Genomic DNA, 21,799 nt, shown 5'->3' on the forward strand with positions numbered 1-21,799 from the left:
TTTCACCAGCAAAACACTTTCTACTGATTCCAAGTTCCAGCAGAAACTTGCAGAAATGAGTAAGTTTTACATCTTTTTATTATTGCAAATTATGCTTAACGTTGTACATTCCGACTTAACTTCATAGGACTGAACTTTGTATATTCTGATGCGCAAAAAAGGTTCTTTGTTGAAAATGTAGAAAAGAAAAAAGTGAGTAAACCACTTGACCTCTGGAAAATTTACCCCCTTTTATGACCAGGCCATTTTTGTGGGGTTTTTTTGCGCTATAAACAAAGACCAATAGTTTTGAAATAAAAAAAAATATTGTTTACTTTCTGCTATAAAACATATGCAATAGAATTTTAAAAAACCGAATTTCCTAATAAATTTAGGCCAAAATGTATTCTGCTAAATGTTTTTGGTAAAAAAAATCTCAATAAGTGTATATTGATTGGTTTACGCGAACGTTGTAGCGTCTACAAACTATGGGATACATACTGAAAATTTTTTTTTTTCATACTAGTATTGGTGGTGATCTTCAACTTATAGCGGGACTGCGATATTGCGGCAGACAATCGGACACTAACACTTTTGACACTAATACAGTAATCAGTGCTAAAAATATGCACTGTCCCTGCACTAATGACACTGGCTGGGAAGGGGTTAACATCAGGGGCGATCAAAGGGTTAACTGTGTGCCTAACCAGTGTTTGCATTTACTATGTGGGCTGCTTTTATTGGGGGAAGAGAAAACGGTTATAGGGTGGTCAGCAAGTGGTTAAAGAGCATCTATAGCCAGAGTATCCCAACAGTAGTTTTACAATTGAAGAGGCATCCTGTATTGAAGCTACTGGGAGTTTTTCAACTAAAAACATCAACACAACTGGTTATTACTTCCAGCACCTTGGTGACAGTGTTTCTAGATTACACACATGCAACAGAGAAGAATGGAGGCTTGTTACCAACTGGCACAGCTTTAGTATGGCTAGGATGGAGCTAGGCTATTCTCTGTCCACCAGTCCCGGGCTGCTCTGCTCTCCATAGCTGCTGCTGGTGGTAGTCTGGACCAGTCGTCGCCAAACTTTCGGACCTCAGGGATCACTTAACTCACAATTTTGAATCCCACGGACCACTAACCTGAATCTTGCATGCCTTATACACACAATGCTCCGGCTCTCTGCCCCCATTCCCCTGGATCACACTGCACCCTTATACACACAATGCTCCAGCTTTCTGCCCCCCCGCACTCTGCATCACATTGCTGCCTTACACAGACGCATCATTAGATGTCACCTCCTTATCCAGCCACGTGCTTGAGTTCTGTGCTCCCTCCCACAGTCTGTGATCAGCACTGCCATTGGAAGTCCTCATTCACCTTCTTTCTGTACTGCTTCCTCCGCCCCCCTTGGAGTTCACAGGAGCTAGAACTAGAGAGGAGGCATTGGGTATCAATGTGCGCTGACGGTATTGACGGTCAGCGCGGATTGAGAACCGCACTAGAGAGAGATGACTTGGAGCTTTCGCAGTGCACAGCTCTCGCAAAAGCTGTGAAGTCAACCCATCCACCTTACCACACCACAGTCCTATATGAAAGAAACAAAATTAGTAAAGACTCTGTTGGAAATGCATTATTGATTTGCCCACACTTCTCAAGTGTTATGGCAGCACTAGAAAGCCCTGTGTCAAATTCATAAAAGCTGTGAAATTGTTTTTTTTTTTGCTCTATACAAGGCATTTAACAAGTTTGGGTATTTCTCATATGCAACTTGACTACCACAAATTAATTAAAAATACTGTCATACCAATGATAAGAAAACTGTAGGTAAATAAGACCCTTTCCATAGAAAGTGCCACTAGGGCAAAGGAGGGGAAGGTAGGGGACTTTTTTTGATGCCCAAAACAATTATACAACAGATGTATAAAATGTACAAGTGCTTTATTGAAAAAACATTAGTAAAGTTCCCAAATAAAACTCATGAGAGAAAGTCAAAGAACATCACAAATAATCAAATTAAACTTTGTACAAAGTAACATGATAACCATCAATTAATGGCTGATGATGATTCACGATGAGATCCCAGTGGTGTGCAGCTAGAGCACTAACTCGTTTCAACTTAATCTTCTTCAGGGGGATGGTATACATATTGGTATCACATTAGAATCTCTAAAAGACATAGTTTAAATGTACATGTACTTATTTATTTAACATACCAAGCCAGAAAACATAAAGGCTCACTTACTACAAAGTATCAATTCTGCTGGAGGTCTGTATGAAGCAATGGAAAAGAGCTGCCCTATATCCAGAGCACTTGATCCCGGCCACAAGGGACAAAAAAGGTCAACCTGGGAATTCTAATCGGAAAAAATAAAGAAAATAGAAAAAATACAACACTATAAGCATCGAAATCTTAAAAAAAAAAAAAAGGTGTGGGGGGGGGGGGGGTGACATCACTTAACCACTTTACCACCGGAGGATTTTGCTGTCTTACGTCTGGGCCACTTTTTGCGATTTGGGACTGTGCGACTTTAACTGACAATTGCACGGTCGTGCGACGCCGTACCCAAACAAAATTTACATCCTTTTTTTCCCACAAACAGAGCTTTCTTTTGGTGGTATTTGATTTCTGTCATTTTTGGTGTTTTTTTTTTAACGAGTAATGGCGGCGATCTGCGTTTTTTTTTTTTTTTTTTTTTTGCGGGACTGCGACATTGCGGCGGACAGATCGGACCCTTGACTGACATTTTTGACACTTTTGGGGGTACCAGTGACATTACTACAGTAATCAGTGCTATATATATATATATATATATATGCACTGTTACTGTAAAAATGACACTGGCAGGGAAGGGGTTAATTTTATTGGAGAGGGAGGGGTTAATGTATGCCTGGTGCTTACTGACGTGTGTGGGGGGAGGTGACTATGTGACACAAGGACAGATCGCTGTGCTGAACCCTGCAATCTGACCCTGCCTGTCACTTAGGAGATCCGCCCGCTTATGTTTACACAAGCGGGCGGATCTCCACACTCGATTCCCCGACGATCGAGGAAGAGCAGCGGCGATCGCTGCTGCTCCTCCCCTGGCCCGACTCCCGCTGTGACTGAATACAGCGGGAGCGAGCCTCTGGCGGCGCGCGAGTGCCCCGCCGAGAAAAAGGAATGTCTGGTGACGTAGCAGACGTTATCGAGCCACTTTGCCGCAGTAGTGCTCTAGTGAGCAGTCTGCAAGTGGTTAAGTGGTTCAAAATTGCCAAGTGTTTAGGGGTAACCGAATTAACATGAATACCTGGGGGAGGTCTTTGGGCCTTTTTTCTTTATTTTGAAAGAAGGACCATAAATGCTCCAAAAGTAAGATAAATCCCTTCACATCCACATAGAGGAGAGGGTGGAAAGGACCCAGGTTAATCCCCCAGATAAGCCAGTTCTACATAAATCATTAGAAATTATCTTTAGGAGTGTGGCCCTATTCTGTATTTTTTTACATCATATAAAGGAGAGAAACACCACAATTAGTGGCATATGAAAGCATTAAGGGGCAAAGTTTTTACCTTACCAGTCTCTTATATCACTCCAGTAACCAGGGCAGTATCCTGGTGGTGGTGCCATGGCCCTGGAACATTACCCACCAAATGAAGGTTATAAATAAAATAGATATCCTGTCATGTGTGCCTGCAGGGCCAATCACTGGGAGGCATATCGGCGCCAAAATCAGCCTTCAGCTGTGTAGGAGAGAAAATTGTAGGACTGAGTATTGTATGTGGGGTTGACAGGAGACAACTGTCTCCACTGTCCCCCCGCCGTCATCAGCCTACATCCAGGCCGGCCGGAAATCGAGTCATGGCCGGAATTGTAGTGAGGTCGGAACCGGAAGCGCCGTGACCGCCATGTTGGAAAGTGGCAGTATGTACGGTGGGTGACGGCGCCGACACCGATATACAGGGCAGCGCAGAATGCTTGGATGCAAACTCACCCTAGCTCTACCACATAGTAAAAATGAATGTGGAACTGAGTGTCGGTGCTCAGGCTGCAGTGTCCAGATGCATGCAATTGCTTCCCAGTAACAAGAAAAGCCGGCACACGAATGCTTCCTTTTGATGCAATTTTTCCAGCATGACAGCAGTGTACAACATGTTAAATGCTAACGTGTTTTGGCCGCAGCCTTATTCATAGCGCAGAATGCTTCCCTGTCCTGGGGGGGGGAAAGGAGACAGACACCTAGGATGTCACCATAACCCTCAATGAAGCCCCTCTGGTGGACCCAGAGGGGGCTACATGTGTCGGCTGTACGGGCCGGAGTGGTGGAGACCTCTCTTGCATGAGGATTGTTGATGAAATCCTGAGGTGGGTACCTAAAGAGAATGAAGAAAAATCAGCAAGATTATTAGCTCGTTGAGACCTTGATTTGGATGGCCATCTTTGTTCACGAGTGTCCCACCTATATGCCATTGCATCTCTTGCAAACATCTTGTCTTTACTAGTATCTGTTTTATTAAAGGCTTCCAAATTCTGTTTGTTTGGTTTCATGTTCCCCCTCCTTTGCCCTAGTGGCCCTTTCTATGTCAGTTTGGGAGGGATGCCATAGTTACTTTTATATGCAGCCACTGTATTGATGGTCTTTACCAAGACCTTTTCCATATTGCAGTAAATTGTCACTGACAAATTCTGCAACATATTCATTACAGGTTACTGACCGTTACATGAATTTGTCACACGTTGTGCCATTGTTTTACGTGGCTGGGAGACAGATTTCTAATGAGTTTATACCACACTCTGCAGGGTCTGTCTTGTGGAGATTTTTCCATTTGGAAAGCCACTGTGTGCAAAAATGTTCCTTTCTGAATGAGATAATTGCACTCATTATAGCACACATGGTAATCTTTGCATGGCCCCGAAATTACTGTAGTAATGCCTAAATTGGTGATATTCTTGTAGACATTGGGATGTGCATAAGCTCCCTAATCTAAGTAAAAACTGTACAATCAAACATAAACATCCACGAAGTACAAAGTGTAACAGTCTTATCTACAAAGATGTGATAACAGTCCAGCAACAAGTGCAGATGATGAGTAAACAAAGCACAACAGATGCTGAAACTGAAATTACACGTTTCTGAGAGATCATGTTACCATCGTTTTCAGAAATAGGACTAGATTTCTTCATTATATTTGGTGTGTTTATGTTCCAGTATTAGTTTGAAAAAAATCACTGTGCAGACAGAGGTGTACAGTGGTGCTTTAACATTTTGTGAAATTTCTAATTTTCTAAAACTAGATCTTGTGAACCCAATAAAAGTCCGAAACACCATACTGAGTCATTTATCGAGAAAAATTATCCAAAGTTAAACATTTGTAAGTGACAAAAGTATGTCAACCGCTAGGATTCTCCCTTCATTGAAGGGGAAATTGGAGTCCGGTATGAGAATCTGGTGCACATGTTGGCTGCCTTTTTTCACCACTTTCTGACCGCCCCATGTACTTATACTGTGGGACGGTGGCTCTTCTGTGCAAAATCACGTACCTTTGTGTCGCTTCATGCTTCCGGGTCTGTGTGCATGTGCACCACCGGCGACCTGCTCCCGCTGTGATTGGACACAGCAGGAGCCAGTCAGCGGGTCCAGCTGACCTGATGTTCACCAGGACCCGCCAATCATTCTCGAGAGAGGCAGAACGGCGGCAGATCTCCATTCTGTGACAAGGGAAGATGGAAATCCTGTGTTTCTGCTAAGCCACAACACGGATCTCTGTCTTGCCCCAGTCAGACCATCCCCCACACAGAAAGCACGCCCTCGGGACACATTTAACCCTTTGATCACCCCTGATGTTAACCCCTTCCCTGCCAGTGTAATTAGTACAGTGACAGTGCATTTTTTTTTTTTTTTTTAGCTCTGATCACTTTGTTAGTGTCACTGGTCCCCAAAAAAGTGTCACTTAGTGTCTGATGTGTCCGCCACAATATAGCAGTCCCACAATAAGCTGCAGTCACCGCCATTACTGGTAAAAAATAAAAATTCCAAAAAAACATTTTGGAGTTTGTAGACGCTATAACTTTTTCTCAAACCAATCAATATACCCTTATTGGGATTTTTGTTTTTTTACCAAAAATGCATATTAGTCTAAATGTATAAATAATTTTGATTTTTTAAATTTTTTTATCGGATAGGTTTCATAGCCGAAATTAAAAAAAAAAATGTATTTTTAAATTGTCGGAAATTTTTTTCGTTTATAGCGCAAAAAATAAAAACGCAGAGGTGATCAAATGCCTCCAAAGAAAGCTCTATTTCTGAGGAAAAAAGGACATACATTTTTTTTTTGTGTGTACAGCGTCACACGACCACACAATTGTCAGTTAAAGTAATGCAGTGCCGCATAGCAAAAAATGGCCATGTCATGAAGGGGGGTAAACCTTCCAGAGAAGAACATACATCTAGATTTGTAGAACTTAGTAGATTTTTGAGTCCCTCAGAAAAATGGTTATTAATACTTTCCTGTCTTAAACGGGTTAAAAAAAACAAAAAGTGTTTGAAATAGTCCAATATTAGACACATTGTGGAGGCAATTCAACACCATAGGTACATTCCCCAGTAAGGGTGGGCCAGCAAAGGTCACACCAAGACGGTCTCAAATAATCGCTGACTAATGTCTTGAATGCGGTGATTGCAGTTTTTTGGGCCTATTTTGTTGCATCTGGACAAAACAGAACAGCTTGTTATTGATACAACTATGAATACTGTAATGTTCCAGCAGATTCTGCAGGAAATTGTCCTAGTATTTATGTCAAATTGTTCTAAAAAAAAAAAAGAGTTGGATGCATTAATAAATGCACAAAATATAACTGGATACAAACATTCATAGATAATAACACCAGGGGTACTTGGTTCACAGGATATCCAATTGCCTCCTGCGGGATCAGGAAGGAATTTTTCCCCTGCTGGAGCAAATTGGATCATTCTTTATTGAGGTTTTACCCTTTCTTTGGATCAACTGTGTATATAGGCAGGGGCAGACTGACAATACTCAGGGCCCCTGGACCAAATAAAGCAAGGGTCCCCTGTTAGGCCTCGCCCATGACCTGCCCCTACATTTTGCACAAAGTGCAACATTGAATCTGTTAGAAAGCATCCCCTTCAGGTCCCATTAGAACAGGGGTGACAGAACAGATTTTCATTCTGGGCAGCATCAGCATTATGGCTGCCCTCAAAGGGCCAGTTGTATCTAAGACTAGATGTCCAGAGCACCCCCACCACTTACATCAGATGTTAACACCCCCCCCCCACCCTCCCTTACATCACTGTGCACCCCCTACCTTGTGCTGCTGCCAGGAAGAAGCTGGGGCGGAGTTAGGAAGCAGAAAGTGCAGGGTCTGAAGGAGGACCAGATGAGGGCTGAAGTCAGCTGCCCGGAGTCTGCTGAATGCTGATAACAGGGGAGACAAAGACGAGAGGGTGCTGCAGCTGCACAGAGAGGTACAGGATCTGTAGGAAGAGTTCTGTCCTCCTCTTTGCTGCCAACTACTGAGACAAGGTGGGGGCAGAGATGAGCCTCTCAGTGGCTGCACAGAGCAGCAGAGGAGTTCTGTCCTTCTCACTGCTGCTGACTGCTGAGACATGGTGGAGGTGGAGATTAGGGGGGCCACATGAAATGGCCTGGTGTGCTGAATTTGGCCCACGGGCCTTTTGTTTTGCCACATGTGCATTAGATGGGTAAATAAAAGTGCGCTGGATATGTTAAGTAAAGCTGCAACCTTAGATCCAATAGGGAAACAGGTGTGATAAAGTAAAAAGCAGGTCCGCTAAACCTAAAGGTGTTCGTATGAAACTAATGACAAAAACTATAAATATTGAAAAAGGTCAGTCACTGATTAGTAACTGTAACCTAGTGTGAAAATCACAAAAATATCGTTCTGATCACCTGTGCAAGTGTGTGACCAAAACAATGGTGAATAGGTGAATATACAATAAAAGCATAAATATCACAATAACGACAAATAAATATAGTGTAAAATATACAAATAAATAAGCAAATAAATGGTGGAAATGAACAAAGTCCAAATAGTCTGTGATTAAACAGAAAACAGCTTCACTTTAGCTTCACAAAAACTGAATGTGCAGATGTCCCATCACCACTAATGGACTGGCTTCCCTTACCAAAGTGAGTATGTGTTAGGGTGTGTTACTATACAAATCCAGGGTGAGTAGTAGTGCTCAGGTGAAGGGAGGAATCATATGGGAATCTTCTCTCCTCTCCAAGAGGGGACAGAGAAGCCTCTTACCAGAAGAACAGATGTATGCGCTAGTTGGTAAACATTCACTGTAGATACCCTCCTCTTTTCCTGATGTGTGGCTGGATAGGACCCCTCTGGTTAGTTGGTGGTATAAGCCTCACGACAGACCATGTAAAAAATGGAATAGACCAATGGTGCAGTATCCTCAAATCAAATTTAATAAAATAGGTGTAAAAACTTACAGCAGTAGTCTTGCATGAAACGTAAAACGGACCGCGGGATGAATGAAAGAGGGCCGCGGCCGCCTGCAGCGCGGACTGCGGCGATGAGTAATGACAATGCGGTGCTCCTCTCTGATATGTTTCCCTCGGAAATGCGTCAGAGTTGCTGCAGACGGCCGCGGCCCTCTTTCATTCATCCCGCGGTCCGTTTTACGTTTCATGCAAGACTACTGCTGTAAGTTTTTCCACCTATTTTATTAAATTTGATTTGAGGATACTGCACCATTGGTCTATTCCATTTTTTACATGGCCTGTCGTGAGGCTTATACCACCAACTAACCAGAGGGGTCCTATCCAGCCACACATCAGGAAAAGAGGAGGGTATCTACAGTGAATGTTTACCAACTAGCGCATACATCTGTTCTTCTGGTAAGAGGCTTCTCTGTCCCCTCTTGGAGAGGAGAGAAGATTCCCATATGATTCCTCCCTTCACCTGAGCACTACTACTCACCCTGGATTTGTATAGTAACACACCCTAACACATACTCACTATGGTAAGGGAAGCCAGTCCATTAGTGGTGATGGGACATCTGCACATTCAGTTTTTGTGAAGCTAAAGTGAAGCTGTTTTCTGTTTAATCACAGACTATTTGGACTTTGTTCACTTCCACCATTTATTTGCTTATTCATTTATTTATTTGTATATTTTACACTATAATAATTTGTCATTATTGTGATATTTATGCTTTTATTGTATATTCACCATTGTTTTGGTCACACACTTGCACAGGTGATCAGAACGATATTTTTGTGATTTTCACACTAGGTTACTGTTACTAATCAGTGACTGACCTTTTTCAATATTTATAGTTTTTGTCATTAGTTTGATACGAACACCTATACGTTTAGCGCACCTGCTTTTTACTTTATCACATGTGCATTAGAGACTACAAAGAAGTATATTAGGACCTGAAAGGGAGCCTCTTTCTAAAAAAGTGTACAGTGAACACCTTCATTCACTCTGGTCCTCACGGTACCCCCTCCTTGTGTCATGACTCTCACCTCTGCCCCAATCTCTCACAAAGTAGAAATAAAATTGGCACTGTGTAGCGCTCCTCTTACCTTAACTATGGGTACTGCAGCTGTGGCTGTCTGGCTGGCTCCTGTGGGTGCTGACTGGCACCCTGGCCCTGCTGTGGGTGGGTCACCATGGGTGGCTGGCGTGCACCCTGGCCTTGGTGCGGGTGGGTCATCGTGGATGGCTGGCTGGCACCCTGGCTCTGCTGTGGGTGGCTGGCTGGCATGCACTCTGCAAGAGAAATGGCCGCACACCAGACGATGGCTCACGATGAAAGGCTTTATTGAATAAGGATGCACGGTACAGCAAATGGATGGTAGACGCGTTTCACAGGACCCACAGTGTGCTTGAACAAGCACACTGTGGGTCGTGTGAAACGCGTCTACCATCCATTTGCTGTACCTTGCATCCTTATTCAATAAAGACTTTCATCGTGAGCCATCGTCTGGTGTGCGGCCATTTCTCTTGCATTTCTGTCTGCGGTGGCAATCTGAGGTCGTGCACCCATGGTTGGCTGTGGAGTTCCAATTGCCTGAGCGGTGTACATCTTTCTCTCTATATCTTGGCATGCACTCTGCCCCTGCTATGGGTGGGTCAGCGTGGGTGGCTGGCTGGCACCCAGGCCCTGCTGTGGGTGGGTCAGCGTGGGTAGCTGGCTGGCACCCTGGCTCTGCTGTGGGTGGCTGGAACTCTGGCTCTGCTCTGGATGGGTAACCGGCACCCTGGCCCTGCTGTTGGTGGCTGGCTGGCACCCTGGCTTTGCTGTGGGTGGGTCACCAACTCACTTTGGGTGGGTGGCTGGCTGGCACCCTGGCCCTGCTGTGGGTGGGTCACTGTGGGTGACTAGCTGGCTGGCACCCTCATTCCCGGCCCTGCTGTGGCTTTCTGGTGGTGGGTCTTCAACCTCTCTGTTCCAGTGCACTGTTTGCTGAGGTGAGGGGCAGCAGCCTTTGCCCTATGGATATCCGGGAAGAACTAGAAGAAGCCAGCCCACTAGCCCAGGAGGACTCAGAGGGTTTGCAGGCTCCGTGCACGGAGGCACACTGCGCAACACTTAATGAGGTCACGTGCGTGTGCCGTGTGCCTCCGCGCACTGGGCCTGCAAACCTTCTGAGTGCACAGCTGGCTTCTACCCGGGCCTGGTCCCCTTCCTATGATCATCACTAGTGCACGCTGGAGCCCGGCCTGGGTTTGAAAAAGATGGTCACCGTGGGCACGCGGCCGCAAGTTTTTTCCCAATCCCTGGACTGACCCCCGAAAGTTCCAGCAGATGGCACTGGCAGGCCCACTTCTTCGGCTGGGCCCTCCGACCACGGCCGAAGAGCCCCTCCAGTCAGTCTGCCCCTGTATATAAGATTGTGTGTATGGAGGTTTTAAATCTTTTTTTTTTTTTTTTTTGTTCTATTGGTTGAACTACAAAAACATGTCTGTTTTTTTTCAACCTGACGAACAAAAAAAGTAAAAAATTAAAGCAGTATTAAATCCAAAACCAAATGATGATAATGCAGCTTACCAGTCATTAGATGTGATGGCTGCATCAGTTTTCTTTGGCTTTTTTTTTCTTTTCCCTGTGTTTTCACCTGGTGAATCTGGCCAGTAGCACACCTCCTGTATTTTTGAGACACCACTCTGGATGAATTGAGAACAGGACGCACAGCAGGGGAGGGGAATGTTTAAATGTATTAGCAGATTTAGATACACTCACAATCTGAAGCCAAACTCCAGCTTACACTTGATAATCAGTTACAGCAACTGTTTATTTCTCCTTTTGGGATAAAGGTTTTACATGAATATAAATAAGTGTATCATCATCGGCACCCCTGCCAGTAATAAATGGTCTGTTTCATCCACGTCAACTAATACATTCTGCTGAAGAGCTTATGCTTTTGAAAGACAGACTTGATGGCTGGATCACCAGGTGAAAATTTATCAAAGAAAGTCTAAAAAAAAAAAAAAAAACAAATGCAGCCATCACATCTAAGAAATATTAGGATGCAATATAATACATGTTTGCTTTGGTGTTTCTAACTGCTTTAATTTTCATTTTTTTTTCTGTATTTTCCAAAAACTTGTGGCAAAAATGAAGTTTTCAGAAGATTTAATGTGCCTAATAAAATACCTTTAAGTGTTTACTCCCTAAAAAGAGTTCTCCAGTACCCCCTAAAGTGTGACCGATAGTCTGGGAATTAAATGTGTAACTTTTGCCCCTGAAAAGCCTGAAGGTGCTCCTCCTTGGTTATTGGGCCTCTGTGTGGCTAGGCTGTGAAAAAGTCTCACACAGGTGGTATTGCCATACTCAGAATTAAATCCCAAAGCATGTTCTGCTTCTCCTTCTTAGTATGTCCATGCTGTTTGTAAAATACCTTATTAAAGCGGAGTTCTGGGCACAAAAACAATTTTTTTTTTTGTGCCCCTCCGCTAGGTAGACCTCACCTGAAAAGGAATTGGATAGTTAGGTTTTTTTTTTTTGTTTACTCACCTTGTAATTGAAGATCGAAGATACTCACCTCAGAGTACTTCCTCCCTCTGAGCCGCGGCTCACCCCGCCACTTCCTGTCTCGCTATGATTCCTGGGAGCTGAACTTCATAGCTCCCAGGAATCAATGCGACGGCACCGGCCCCGCACGTCATTTCCGGGCGCCGCCGCATTCCCCTGCTAAACAGCTTCTGGGCATGCCCAGAAGCTGTGGAGGAATGCAGCGCCGCACCAAAAGTGAAGAGAGGGGCCGGTGCGGCGCATTCTGGGACAAGAAGACGTGGAAGAAGACAGAAGAGGACCGTGCCGGCTTCAGCTGCCCACAAGAGAGATGGAAACGCTGGAGAAGAAATTTTATAAGTATTTCTTCTAAAAGGTAAGTGCGAACCGGGACAGATCAGAGGCTAGCCATTGTGGAATGTGCTAGCCCTGACTGTCCCAGGGGTATGTTTAGTAAAAAATTACATCTGTGCCCGGAACTCCGCTTTAACTGACAACTTTATGTAAAAATAAAGAAATAAATACATTTTTATTTCTATTCTGCATGTTCTGAAACCTATTGGGTGAAAATGGTGTTATCGGCACCATATAAAATTTATATATAATAAAAATTAAAAGAAATGTTTAAAGCTCCCGCAAAAAGGCAGTCACATATGTCGTCCCTGCACGCATATGTAAAATGTGGTTGCACCGAAATTTTGGCCACCGAAACATATTGGGTAAAAATGGTGTTATCGGCATTTTACCAATAAGAGAAAAAAGTGCCAATAATGGCACCGAAAATGTGTTTTCTCTGTCGCTCATTGACAGACGTAGTCCTCGTTGATTAATAACAACTCGGGTTATACTGCCCTCTACAGGAGTAGGACTAGACAGGAAAGAAAACGTTCTGGCCACACCCTAGGGGCAGTCCCAGAGGGTATATCCTCACTTCCTGCTACAGCAAATCAGTTTTTTTCTGTCTAGTTAGGAGTAAGGACCTAGATGCCTTGCTAGGATCTTCGGTCCTGGCAGGATTTTTTTTCTTAGAAAGATTTTTTAGACAGCTCTTTTCTCCAGTTTCCTGTGAGATCTTCAAGCAAGTAAGCGGGAACTGGGCGACGGGCTGGATGTTGAGATCCAGTGGTCACCCCAGTTCAGCCTACGAGCGCGTGCAGGCCATAGCTCCGCGCTGGGTCGGCCGCGACATAGTCCCACTGGACGGGGACTGACCCTGCGAGTTAAACGTCTCGCCTGGACGCCAATGACCAACAGAGTCACGGCATCCATATTGGTCGACAGCCCCCCCACCCCGGTGGAGAGGGGTTCTGTCAGGAGTTGGCGCCCGCCTGGTTCCGGTATGGTGAGTAGTATGTTCCCCCTCTCCCCCTGTCGGGTTTGTGGTGGACGCGGCCCCCTCTCTGGGATGGTAGGATGGATCTCCCCTCTATCTTATAATAAGTCACAGATCCCCCAATTTGAGTGTGATTTTTGTGAAAAATAACCAGGAGGCCTGGTTTGGGAGCTGACGATCTAAAGTCATTGTAAGACTGTAAGGATGACTGAAGTCAGTGGCAGCACTAAAAGGGCGTTACTATTGAAGTAAAAGGTATCCTACCTGTCAGAGGCACACAGGCTGATGCCTATGCCTGAGTACTGCAGGCCAGATCGCCATTCCTCCAGCTTCCACGGGCTGCACAGCACTGTTTTGTGGCATCTCCCGACGACCCACGGACCGCATGCGGCCCGCCAGGGTCCTGTACCGCCGGCCAGGCTTATCACCATTCAGGGTGAAGTTTGTGGGGCCGATGCACTCCCGCAGGCCGGTAGGCCGAATACAGACAGGCCGCTGCTAGCCGCCGCTATCCTAACAGGCCGCCGCCATTGTCTTGCAGATCGCACGAGGCCGCCATATTGGCGTAGCCTCGTGTCTCCAGCATGGGGGCGGCCATGTTTGAGGTGACCAAACCTCTCGTGGAGCCAGGGGGAGGCGCTGGAAGGCATGTTAAGGGGCGGAGCCGCCTCCTTTACCCAGGAAAAAGGGCCAAAGACTTCCTGTCTGTAACAGGACAGGACTGAGCAGGCTGATAGAAAACTTCTGTGCATCAGGGATGAGCCTTTGGGGTCTCTCTCTCTCGGTGGGGTCCAAAAAGGCAGGTAACACTGAGGGGCGCTGTTGCGCTGGGGGATTACAAAAAAAAAAAAAGTTTTTTACTTTGTCATTTTTTCTTTTTTTTTGTCGCTGGCAAATGTCTTGTATAATCATTGACCCTGCCGCATATGTATCCCCACCTGATCCCCTCAAGGTGGCCGCAGGACCCTCCAGTACCCCACTTGTTTTGAATGCATTATCGGCAGTTTTGGAGTCTTTGGTATCCCGGGTGGAGGTGGCCTGTCAGGGACGGGGGTCAAGAAGCGACCCCCGCCTACCCCTATTTTTCATCTGATACTTCAGATACGGATTCGGAGCTGGTCAATGCAGCTGCAGGTCCCTCTTATGGGGCTGTTGTCTCAGGTAATGTCTCCTCAGCAGTGAGGAGAACGTTTCTGCCTCCGCCATAGCACAAGAGTGGTGGATGCACTAGTTGTGTCCGTCCGGGAAACCTTTAGTCTTGAGGTTACACCGGCAGAGGTAGCTGAGACTGAAATTCCTTTTTGGTACTTGTTAGCCTACCAAAAGGGCGAAGGATTTTCCTTTACCCAAATGGGGTCGTTTGAAACGAACCCCTGCTATTTCCAAACGCATGGCTAAGCGCTATCCGTTTGAGGAATCCCTCTTTAAAGGATAGACGGTACCACCAGCAGTGGACTCACCAATTTCCAAATAAAGCCACCATTATCCCGTTGGAGGACGCTGCTTCCTTCAGGGATCCGGTGGATCGAAAAAGTGGAAGCGGAATCCCGCGTCATTTTTTCCCTGATAGGGTCAACCCTTAGGCCAGTGGTTGCCATTTAGTTTGGTTTCAAGAATGAGTTGGCTAATCTCCCCTTTCAAGGGGATCGCTTGTTTGGTTGAGATTATAAGGATCTCACTGGGGGCAAGAGCACTGTCTTGCCACAGACTGCTAGGATAAAGGACCTCGTAACTAATGAGGACCTTCCTTTTCTGCTCATAAAGAGTTTGTTCGTTCCGCGAGGGCGGGCGATAAGGCGAAACCCTCCAAAGCCCCTTCAGAGGGTTTTCAAAGGGCGCTGGTCGGCTAAACAAAAATTCCGGCTCAGCCAAGCCTGAGGAATACAGCCTGATGCGCCCCTACCCATCTCTGGGGTGGGGGGATGTCTTCACCGGTTTCCGGATCCATGGCTTGTCAGAACCCCGGACTAAGGGGTTCGCGAGGTCATACGGTCAGGATACAGGATTGAGTTTCGATCACTTCCACCGGTGCGATTCTTCCCTTCTAACATTGAACGGTTTCAGGGGTTCTATTCGAACCTGTTCACAATGCCCAGGAAAGAGGGCAAGGTGCGTCCAATTTCTGGACTTGAGGAAAAATGGAGTCCATCCGAACAGTGGTGGCCTCCCTGCATCAGGGGGATTTCCTGGCGTCCATAGACATTTAGGATGCCTATCTTTATATCCCCATCATCGCAGGACATCAGCGTTTTCTTCGCTTTCCCAAAGATCATCCCTGGTTCCCACCAGGAGACTGAACTATCTGGGCCTAATGTTGGATACATCCTGGGCAAGAGGGTTTCTCCTTGCGGAGAAACTCCAGAAGGTTCAGTCAACGATTCGGATGTTGCTGTCCGTCAATTGGCTGGGACTGATGGTGGCCTTCCTAGAGGCAGCACCGTATACCCAGTCTCATACCCGAATTCTCCTGAAGGAGATTCTTTTCTAATGGAATCAGAATTCTGATTCCCTGGACAATCGGATCCGGTTGAGCGAGCGGACCAGGGAGTCTCCGATGCTCAACCAGGGGAAGTCATTCCTTCCGATAGTATCCAGGTTACCAATAAGGGTATCAGAACTGAGAGCGATCAGATTTTGTCTGATTTACTGGACCGAGCAGCTCTAGAGCAGCCCGATTCGGATCCAATCGCACAATGCCACGGTCATGACTTATCTCAAGAAAGGGGCACTTAGAGTGTCCTGGTGGCCATCGAAACGACTAGCATCTTTCGTTGGACGGAACGGTTTGTTCCGGATCTCCCCGCAGTGTTCACTCCGGGGGTGGGAAATCGGCAGGCAGATTATTTCAGCCGTCAGATTCTGGATCAAGGGGTATGGCCTCTTCATCCAGAGGTATTTCACTAGCTGTCCCTTCATTGGGGCACCCCGGATGTGGATCTGTTGGCGCCTTGGCTCAACAGGAAGGTGCGGAGGTTTGTAGCTCGCACCCGCGATCTTCTAGCGGACGCAGCAGAAACGCGGATCGCCCCGTGGGGGCAGTATCAGCTACGGCATGCCTTCCATCCTCTCAAGTTACTGCGGGAACTTCTTCGCAGGATAGAGGTGGAGGGAATTCCAGTTATTCTGGAAATTCCGGACTGACCTCGTCGAGCCTGGTATGCCGACTTGGTGAGGCTAGTCGCGGACGCTCCTTGGAGATTTCTTCTCAGGGAGGATTTGCGGTCTCAGGGACCGATCCCCCATCTTGCTTTACAATCGCTGGCTTAATGGCCTGGCCATTGAGACCCAGGTACTGAAGGACAAGGGAGTGTCAGCTTCAGTTATTCCTACCTCTAGTTAAAGCAAGGAAAGCGACTTCCAGAACATGGAAGTCTTATATTTGCGTGGTGTGAATCTCTTGGATTTCCCCCACATACCTATTCGGTGACCCGAATCTTGGTCTTTCTGCAACAAGGGGTTGAGCAGAAACTGTCCTTGAGCACTATCAAGGGTCAGGTTTCAGCGTTAGCAATCTTCTTTCAGAAACCTTTGGCTAATCATTCCTTGGTGCGGAATTTCATCCAGGGGGTGCGACATCTGGCTCCGCCAGTGCGTGCACCCTTACCGCCTGGGATCTTAATTTAGTGTTGTCGGTTCTTCAGAAACTTCTCTTTAAAGATATCAGGGAGATTCCCTTGCTTACATTATCCCAGAAGGTGGCCTTCTTGGTGGCCATTACTTCTGCACGCAGGGTGTCAGAACTGGCCGCATTATCTTATCGTTCCCCATATCTGGTGGTTCATAGGGATAAGGTGGTTCTTCTTCCGAATCTATCCTTCCTTCCTAAAGTGGTTTTCAGAGTTTTCATCTGAATAAAAATATTGTGTTACCTTCCCTGTGTCCTAAGACTAGCCATCCTTGGGAGTTTGCATTACACTCCTTGGATGGGGTTCAGACAATCAGGGTGCACTTGACTACTACGAACTTGTTTCGTAAGACGGACTCACTTTTTGTGATCACGGATAGCCCTAGAAGGGGGTTGCCTGTATCTGCCGCGACCATCTCTAGATGGACCAGTCAGACGGTGGTACAGGCTTATTCTATTAAGGGTCGGAATCCTCCGTTCCCTTTTAAGGCGCACTCTACTCGGGCGCCTAGTGTTTCCTGGGTCTTCCGCCATCAGGCGTCAGCGATCTAGGTTTTCAAGGCGATGACTTGATCGTCGGTTTATACCTTTACATCATTTTATAAAGTTGATGTGATGGCATCGTCAAATGCCTCTTTTGGCCGCAAGGTTCTGCAGGCCGCAATCTGAGGAGACTGTTGGTCTACCTCAAGGGTTGTTGGGTTTTTCACTTAGGTCTCATCTTTTTGCTCGATGAGTCCTTGATGCTTCTGGTTGGCTCCGGTTGGGCCTTCTGGATTTTGATTTCTGTTATCCCACCCCTCATTTGTGGTACTGCTTTGGGACGTCCCGAGTTGTTATTAATCAACGAGGACTACGTCTGTCAATGAGCGACAGAGAAAAATGGATTTTTGTAAAATCTTACTGTAAAATCCTTTTCTCTTAAGCTCATTGACAGACGTAGTACCCGCCCCTCTGTTTTTGAGTTGGGTTGGGTTAAATTCTCTAAACACTGCTTTGTGACATAACTGATTTGCTGTAGCAGGAAGTGAGAGGATATACCCTCTGGGACTGCCCCTAGGGTGTGGCCAGAACGTTTTCTTTCCTGTCTAGTCCTACTCCTGTAGAGGGCAGTATAACCCGAGTTGTTGTTAATCAACGAGGACTACGTCTGTCAATGAGCTTAAGAGAAAAGGATTTTACGGTAAGATTTTACAAAAATCCATTTTTTTGTTGTAAATTTGCTGCGATTTTACTGTGCTTATGGTTTGTTTTTCATAGGTCACATGGCTCAAAAACTGCATTAAAAACATAGCTCCAATGCGTTCTTGCTTCGTTTTTAATGCATTTCAAGGTAGAAGTGCGTTTTTGGTGCAGGTTTTTTAACTGACCAAAAATGCAGCAAGCAGGATTTTTAACACCACAATGGAAGCGCAACGCACCAGTTTGAAGACATACATAGAATTTAAAGGGATACATTTTTCTTGCGCTAAAGGTGCCAGTAATGGCTGACAATAAATTTTAATTCATGATATTAATTAAAAAGTTGAATATAATGTATATATACAAATATAAATATTTTTTATAAAATGTCATTTTTGGCTTTCAGCCCATTGCATCCTGCATTTTCAGTTTCAGCACCAAAATTTCCATTCAGTGCACCTCTATTTGCACCATGTTAGGTATTCCTGCGGATGTCAGAGTGAGAAGCAATAATTCTGGGACCAGACCTCCTTTGTAACTCTAAACTGGTACCCCTTTATTATGCTGCATTTTGGCACCATTCACAGGTGTGCCCAAAAAAATAATGTTTGGGCATTCTAAGTAATTTTATAGCAAAAAAAATTGAAGATTTTTACATGTATGACAGAAATGTCAGAATTGGAAGGTTGATTATCTCTGACACTTAAAATTGTTTATGTATGCTAGATATATATATATATATATATATATATATATATATATATATATATATATATATATTTTAAGAGTTTTAAAATAATACAAAATCAACTGTGGAATATAGCAGATATTCACAATATCAAACTCTGAATAGCAGTACAAGATAACTTCAAAAATACACTGCCTGGCCAAAAAAAAAGTCACACGCTCTATTTAGTTGGCTTTAATTACGGCACGCATTCGCTCTGTCATTGTTTCGATAAGCTTCTACAATGTCACAAGATTTATTTCCGTCTAGTGTTGCATTAATTTTTCACCAAGATCTTGTATTGATGATGGGAGAGTCAGACCACTGTGCAAAGCCTTTTACAGCACATCCCAAAGCTTCTCAATGGGGTTAAGTTCTGGACTCTGTGGTGGCCAATCCATATGTGAAAATGTCTCATGCTCCCTGAACCACTCTCTCACAATTTGAGCCCGATGAATCCTGGCATTGTCATCTTGGAATATGCCCGTGCCATCAGGGAAGAAAAAATCCATTTATGGAATAAAATGGTCATTCAGTATATTCAGGTAGTCAGCTGACCTCATTCTTTGGGCACATGCAGTCACTATCCAATAGGATAGTTACTGCATACTTAGTTTAGTTAGTTGCTTAGTTACTTCCAGATGGCGACTTTTTTCTTGGCCAGGCAGTGTATAATTAGCGGAGTACTTTCATAACAATATCAAGAGTATTTCTAAACTATAATTCAGAAGAGTAAAAGGTAGGGTACGTGATAATCGCCCACTTTTCCATTGTTCATGGTAGACTTTATGGCACAACGCCAGTCCGTCCATCTAGAAGATATAGCACTTGTAGTTTATCATGACATTCAAAAATAGAATAGCTAGCTATATTTTTCATAGGCATATGTTTATTTTCCTACATTTTTGGTAATAATTTTATCTTAAAGCGGAGTTCCACCCAAAAGTGGAACTTCCGCTTTAGGTAGTGCTAACCCCCTGACATGCCACATTTGGCATGACATTTTTGGGGGGGGGGGGGGAGCGGGTACCTAGTTTTGACAGGTACCCGCTCCCACTTCCGCTCGAAGCGCCGCGACGCCCTGAACGGAAGTTCTCCTCTCCCCCTCCCTCCCTGTAATCTTCTGGGACATGTCAGAGGTCCCAGAAGATTGGCGGCCAATCACGACGCGTAGCGCAACTCACGCATGCACAGTGCGTACCTGGCTGTGAAGCCACAAACTGTCACAGCCGGGTGCCCACAGCAGTGATGCCGGCGCTGGAGAGCAGAGAGGGAGAAGAGCGAGGCTTCGGGCGGCCGCATCGCTGGACCGTTGGACAGGTGAGTGTGTTAGGCTGGAACTCTGCTTTAAAGTGGATGTAAACCCCATTCATGAAATCTGACCTGGGCACATATATCTGTAGTGTTTACTTATCTCTCTCTAACACCCTAAGTTCAGTGTCTTTCTACTGCTCCGTTCCTGTTATCAGCATGATAGCTTCTGACAAGTTCTCCGACACAGGAGCTCAAAGCAGCTGGAAATTTGAGTTGCTGTGGGTGCATAGAGAAAGATTAGCAGAGAGCTAAGTCTATTCACAGCACAGCTCTGCATGTTTCTTCTTTCCTCTGCCTATGCGGAGGGGGGCATGTGCCTTTCCTCCTATCAGCTGTCACACAGTATATGCCAAGACTCCACATCCAATGCCGGAACAGAAAGAAAAAATTCTAACCCGATGCCCACTTTCTAAACAGCGTAGAAACCTGGACAGCAGATATAAAAATAAAACTTATTTGGGGAGATTTGTCTCATCTCTGTGTATCATCTAAAGCTTCTCGCTTCACTGGGTATATGTGAGGGTTTACATCAACTTGCATAATTAAAATACTGAATACACTGTTCATCGCCTGGGGTTTGTGTGACCTGCACTGTGACAAGCTGTGCATGAATGGTGGAAAAATCAGGACAAGATTCCATTTCAATTGTTGATACAGTATCCCACAAATGTGAGTACACCCCTCACATTTTTGTTAATATTGTTTTATATCTTTTCATGTGACAACACTGAAGAAATGACACTTTGCTACAATGTAAAGTAGTGAGTGTACAGCTTGTATAACAGTGTAAATTTGCTATTCCCTAAACATAACTCAACACACAGCCAATAATATCTTAAACGCTGGCAACAAAAGTGAGTACACCCCTAAGTCAAAATGTCCAAATTGGCCCCAAAGTGTCAATATTTTGTGTGGCAACCATTATTTTCAAGCACTGCCCTCACTCTCTTGGGCATGGAGTTCACCAGAGCTTCACAGGTTGCCACTGAAGTCCTCTTCCATTCCTCCATGACGACATCACAGAGCTGGTGGATGTTAGATACCTTGTGCTCCTCCACCTTCCATTTGAGGATGCCCCAAAGATGCTCAATAGGGTTTAGGTCTGGAGACATGCTTTCCAGTCCATCACCTTTACCCTTAGCTTCTTTAGCAAGGCAGGGGTCGTCTTGGAGATGTGGAGGGGATCATGCTCTGCTTCGGTATGTCACAGTACATGTTGGCATTCATGGTTACCCCAATGAACTGTAGCTCCCCAGTGCTGGCATCACTCATGCAGCCCCAGAAAATGACACTCCGATCTCCATACTTGTCTGTAGGCAGGACACACTTGTCTTTGTACTCCTCACCTGGTTGCTGCAACACACGTTTACACCATTTGAACCAAATAAGTTTATCTTGGTCTCATCAGACCACAGGACATGGTTCCAGTAATCCATGTCCTTAGTCTGCTTTTCTTCAGCAAACTGTTTGCGGGGTTTCTTGTGCATCATCTTTAGAAGAGGCTTCCTTCTGGGACGACAGCCATGCAGACCAATTTGATGCAGTGTGTGGCGTATGGTCTGAGCACTGACAGGCCGCACCCCTACCCCTTCAACCTCTGCAGCAATGCTGGCAGCACTCATACGTCTATTTCCCAAAGACA

General features: G+C 45.3%; 1 protein-coding gene across 1 annotated transcript in view; it reads left to right on the forward strand.

The window, feature by feature from the left end:
- Positions 1-21,799, forward strand: part of RB1 (RB transcriptional corepressor 1) — a 328,442-nt gene that overhangs the window by 302,023 nt on the left and 4,620 nt on the right. The window contains exon 26 of the mRNA XM_082244844.1: positions 10-59. Within this exon, the coding sequence (XP_082100970.1) occupies positions 10-59 (50 nt within the window). The remainder of the gene's footprint in view (positions 1-9; positions 60-21,799) is intronic.

This window comes from Pelophylax lessonae, assembly GCF_965119305.1.
Source record: "Pelophylax lessonae genome assembly, chromosome: 2".
NCBI classification, from domain to species: domain Eukaryota; kingdom Metazoa; phylum Chordata; class Amphibia; order Anura; family Ranidae; genus Pelophylax; species Pelophylax lessonae.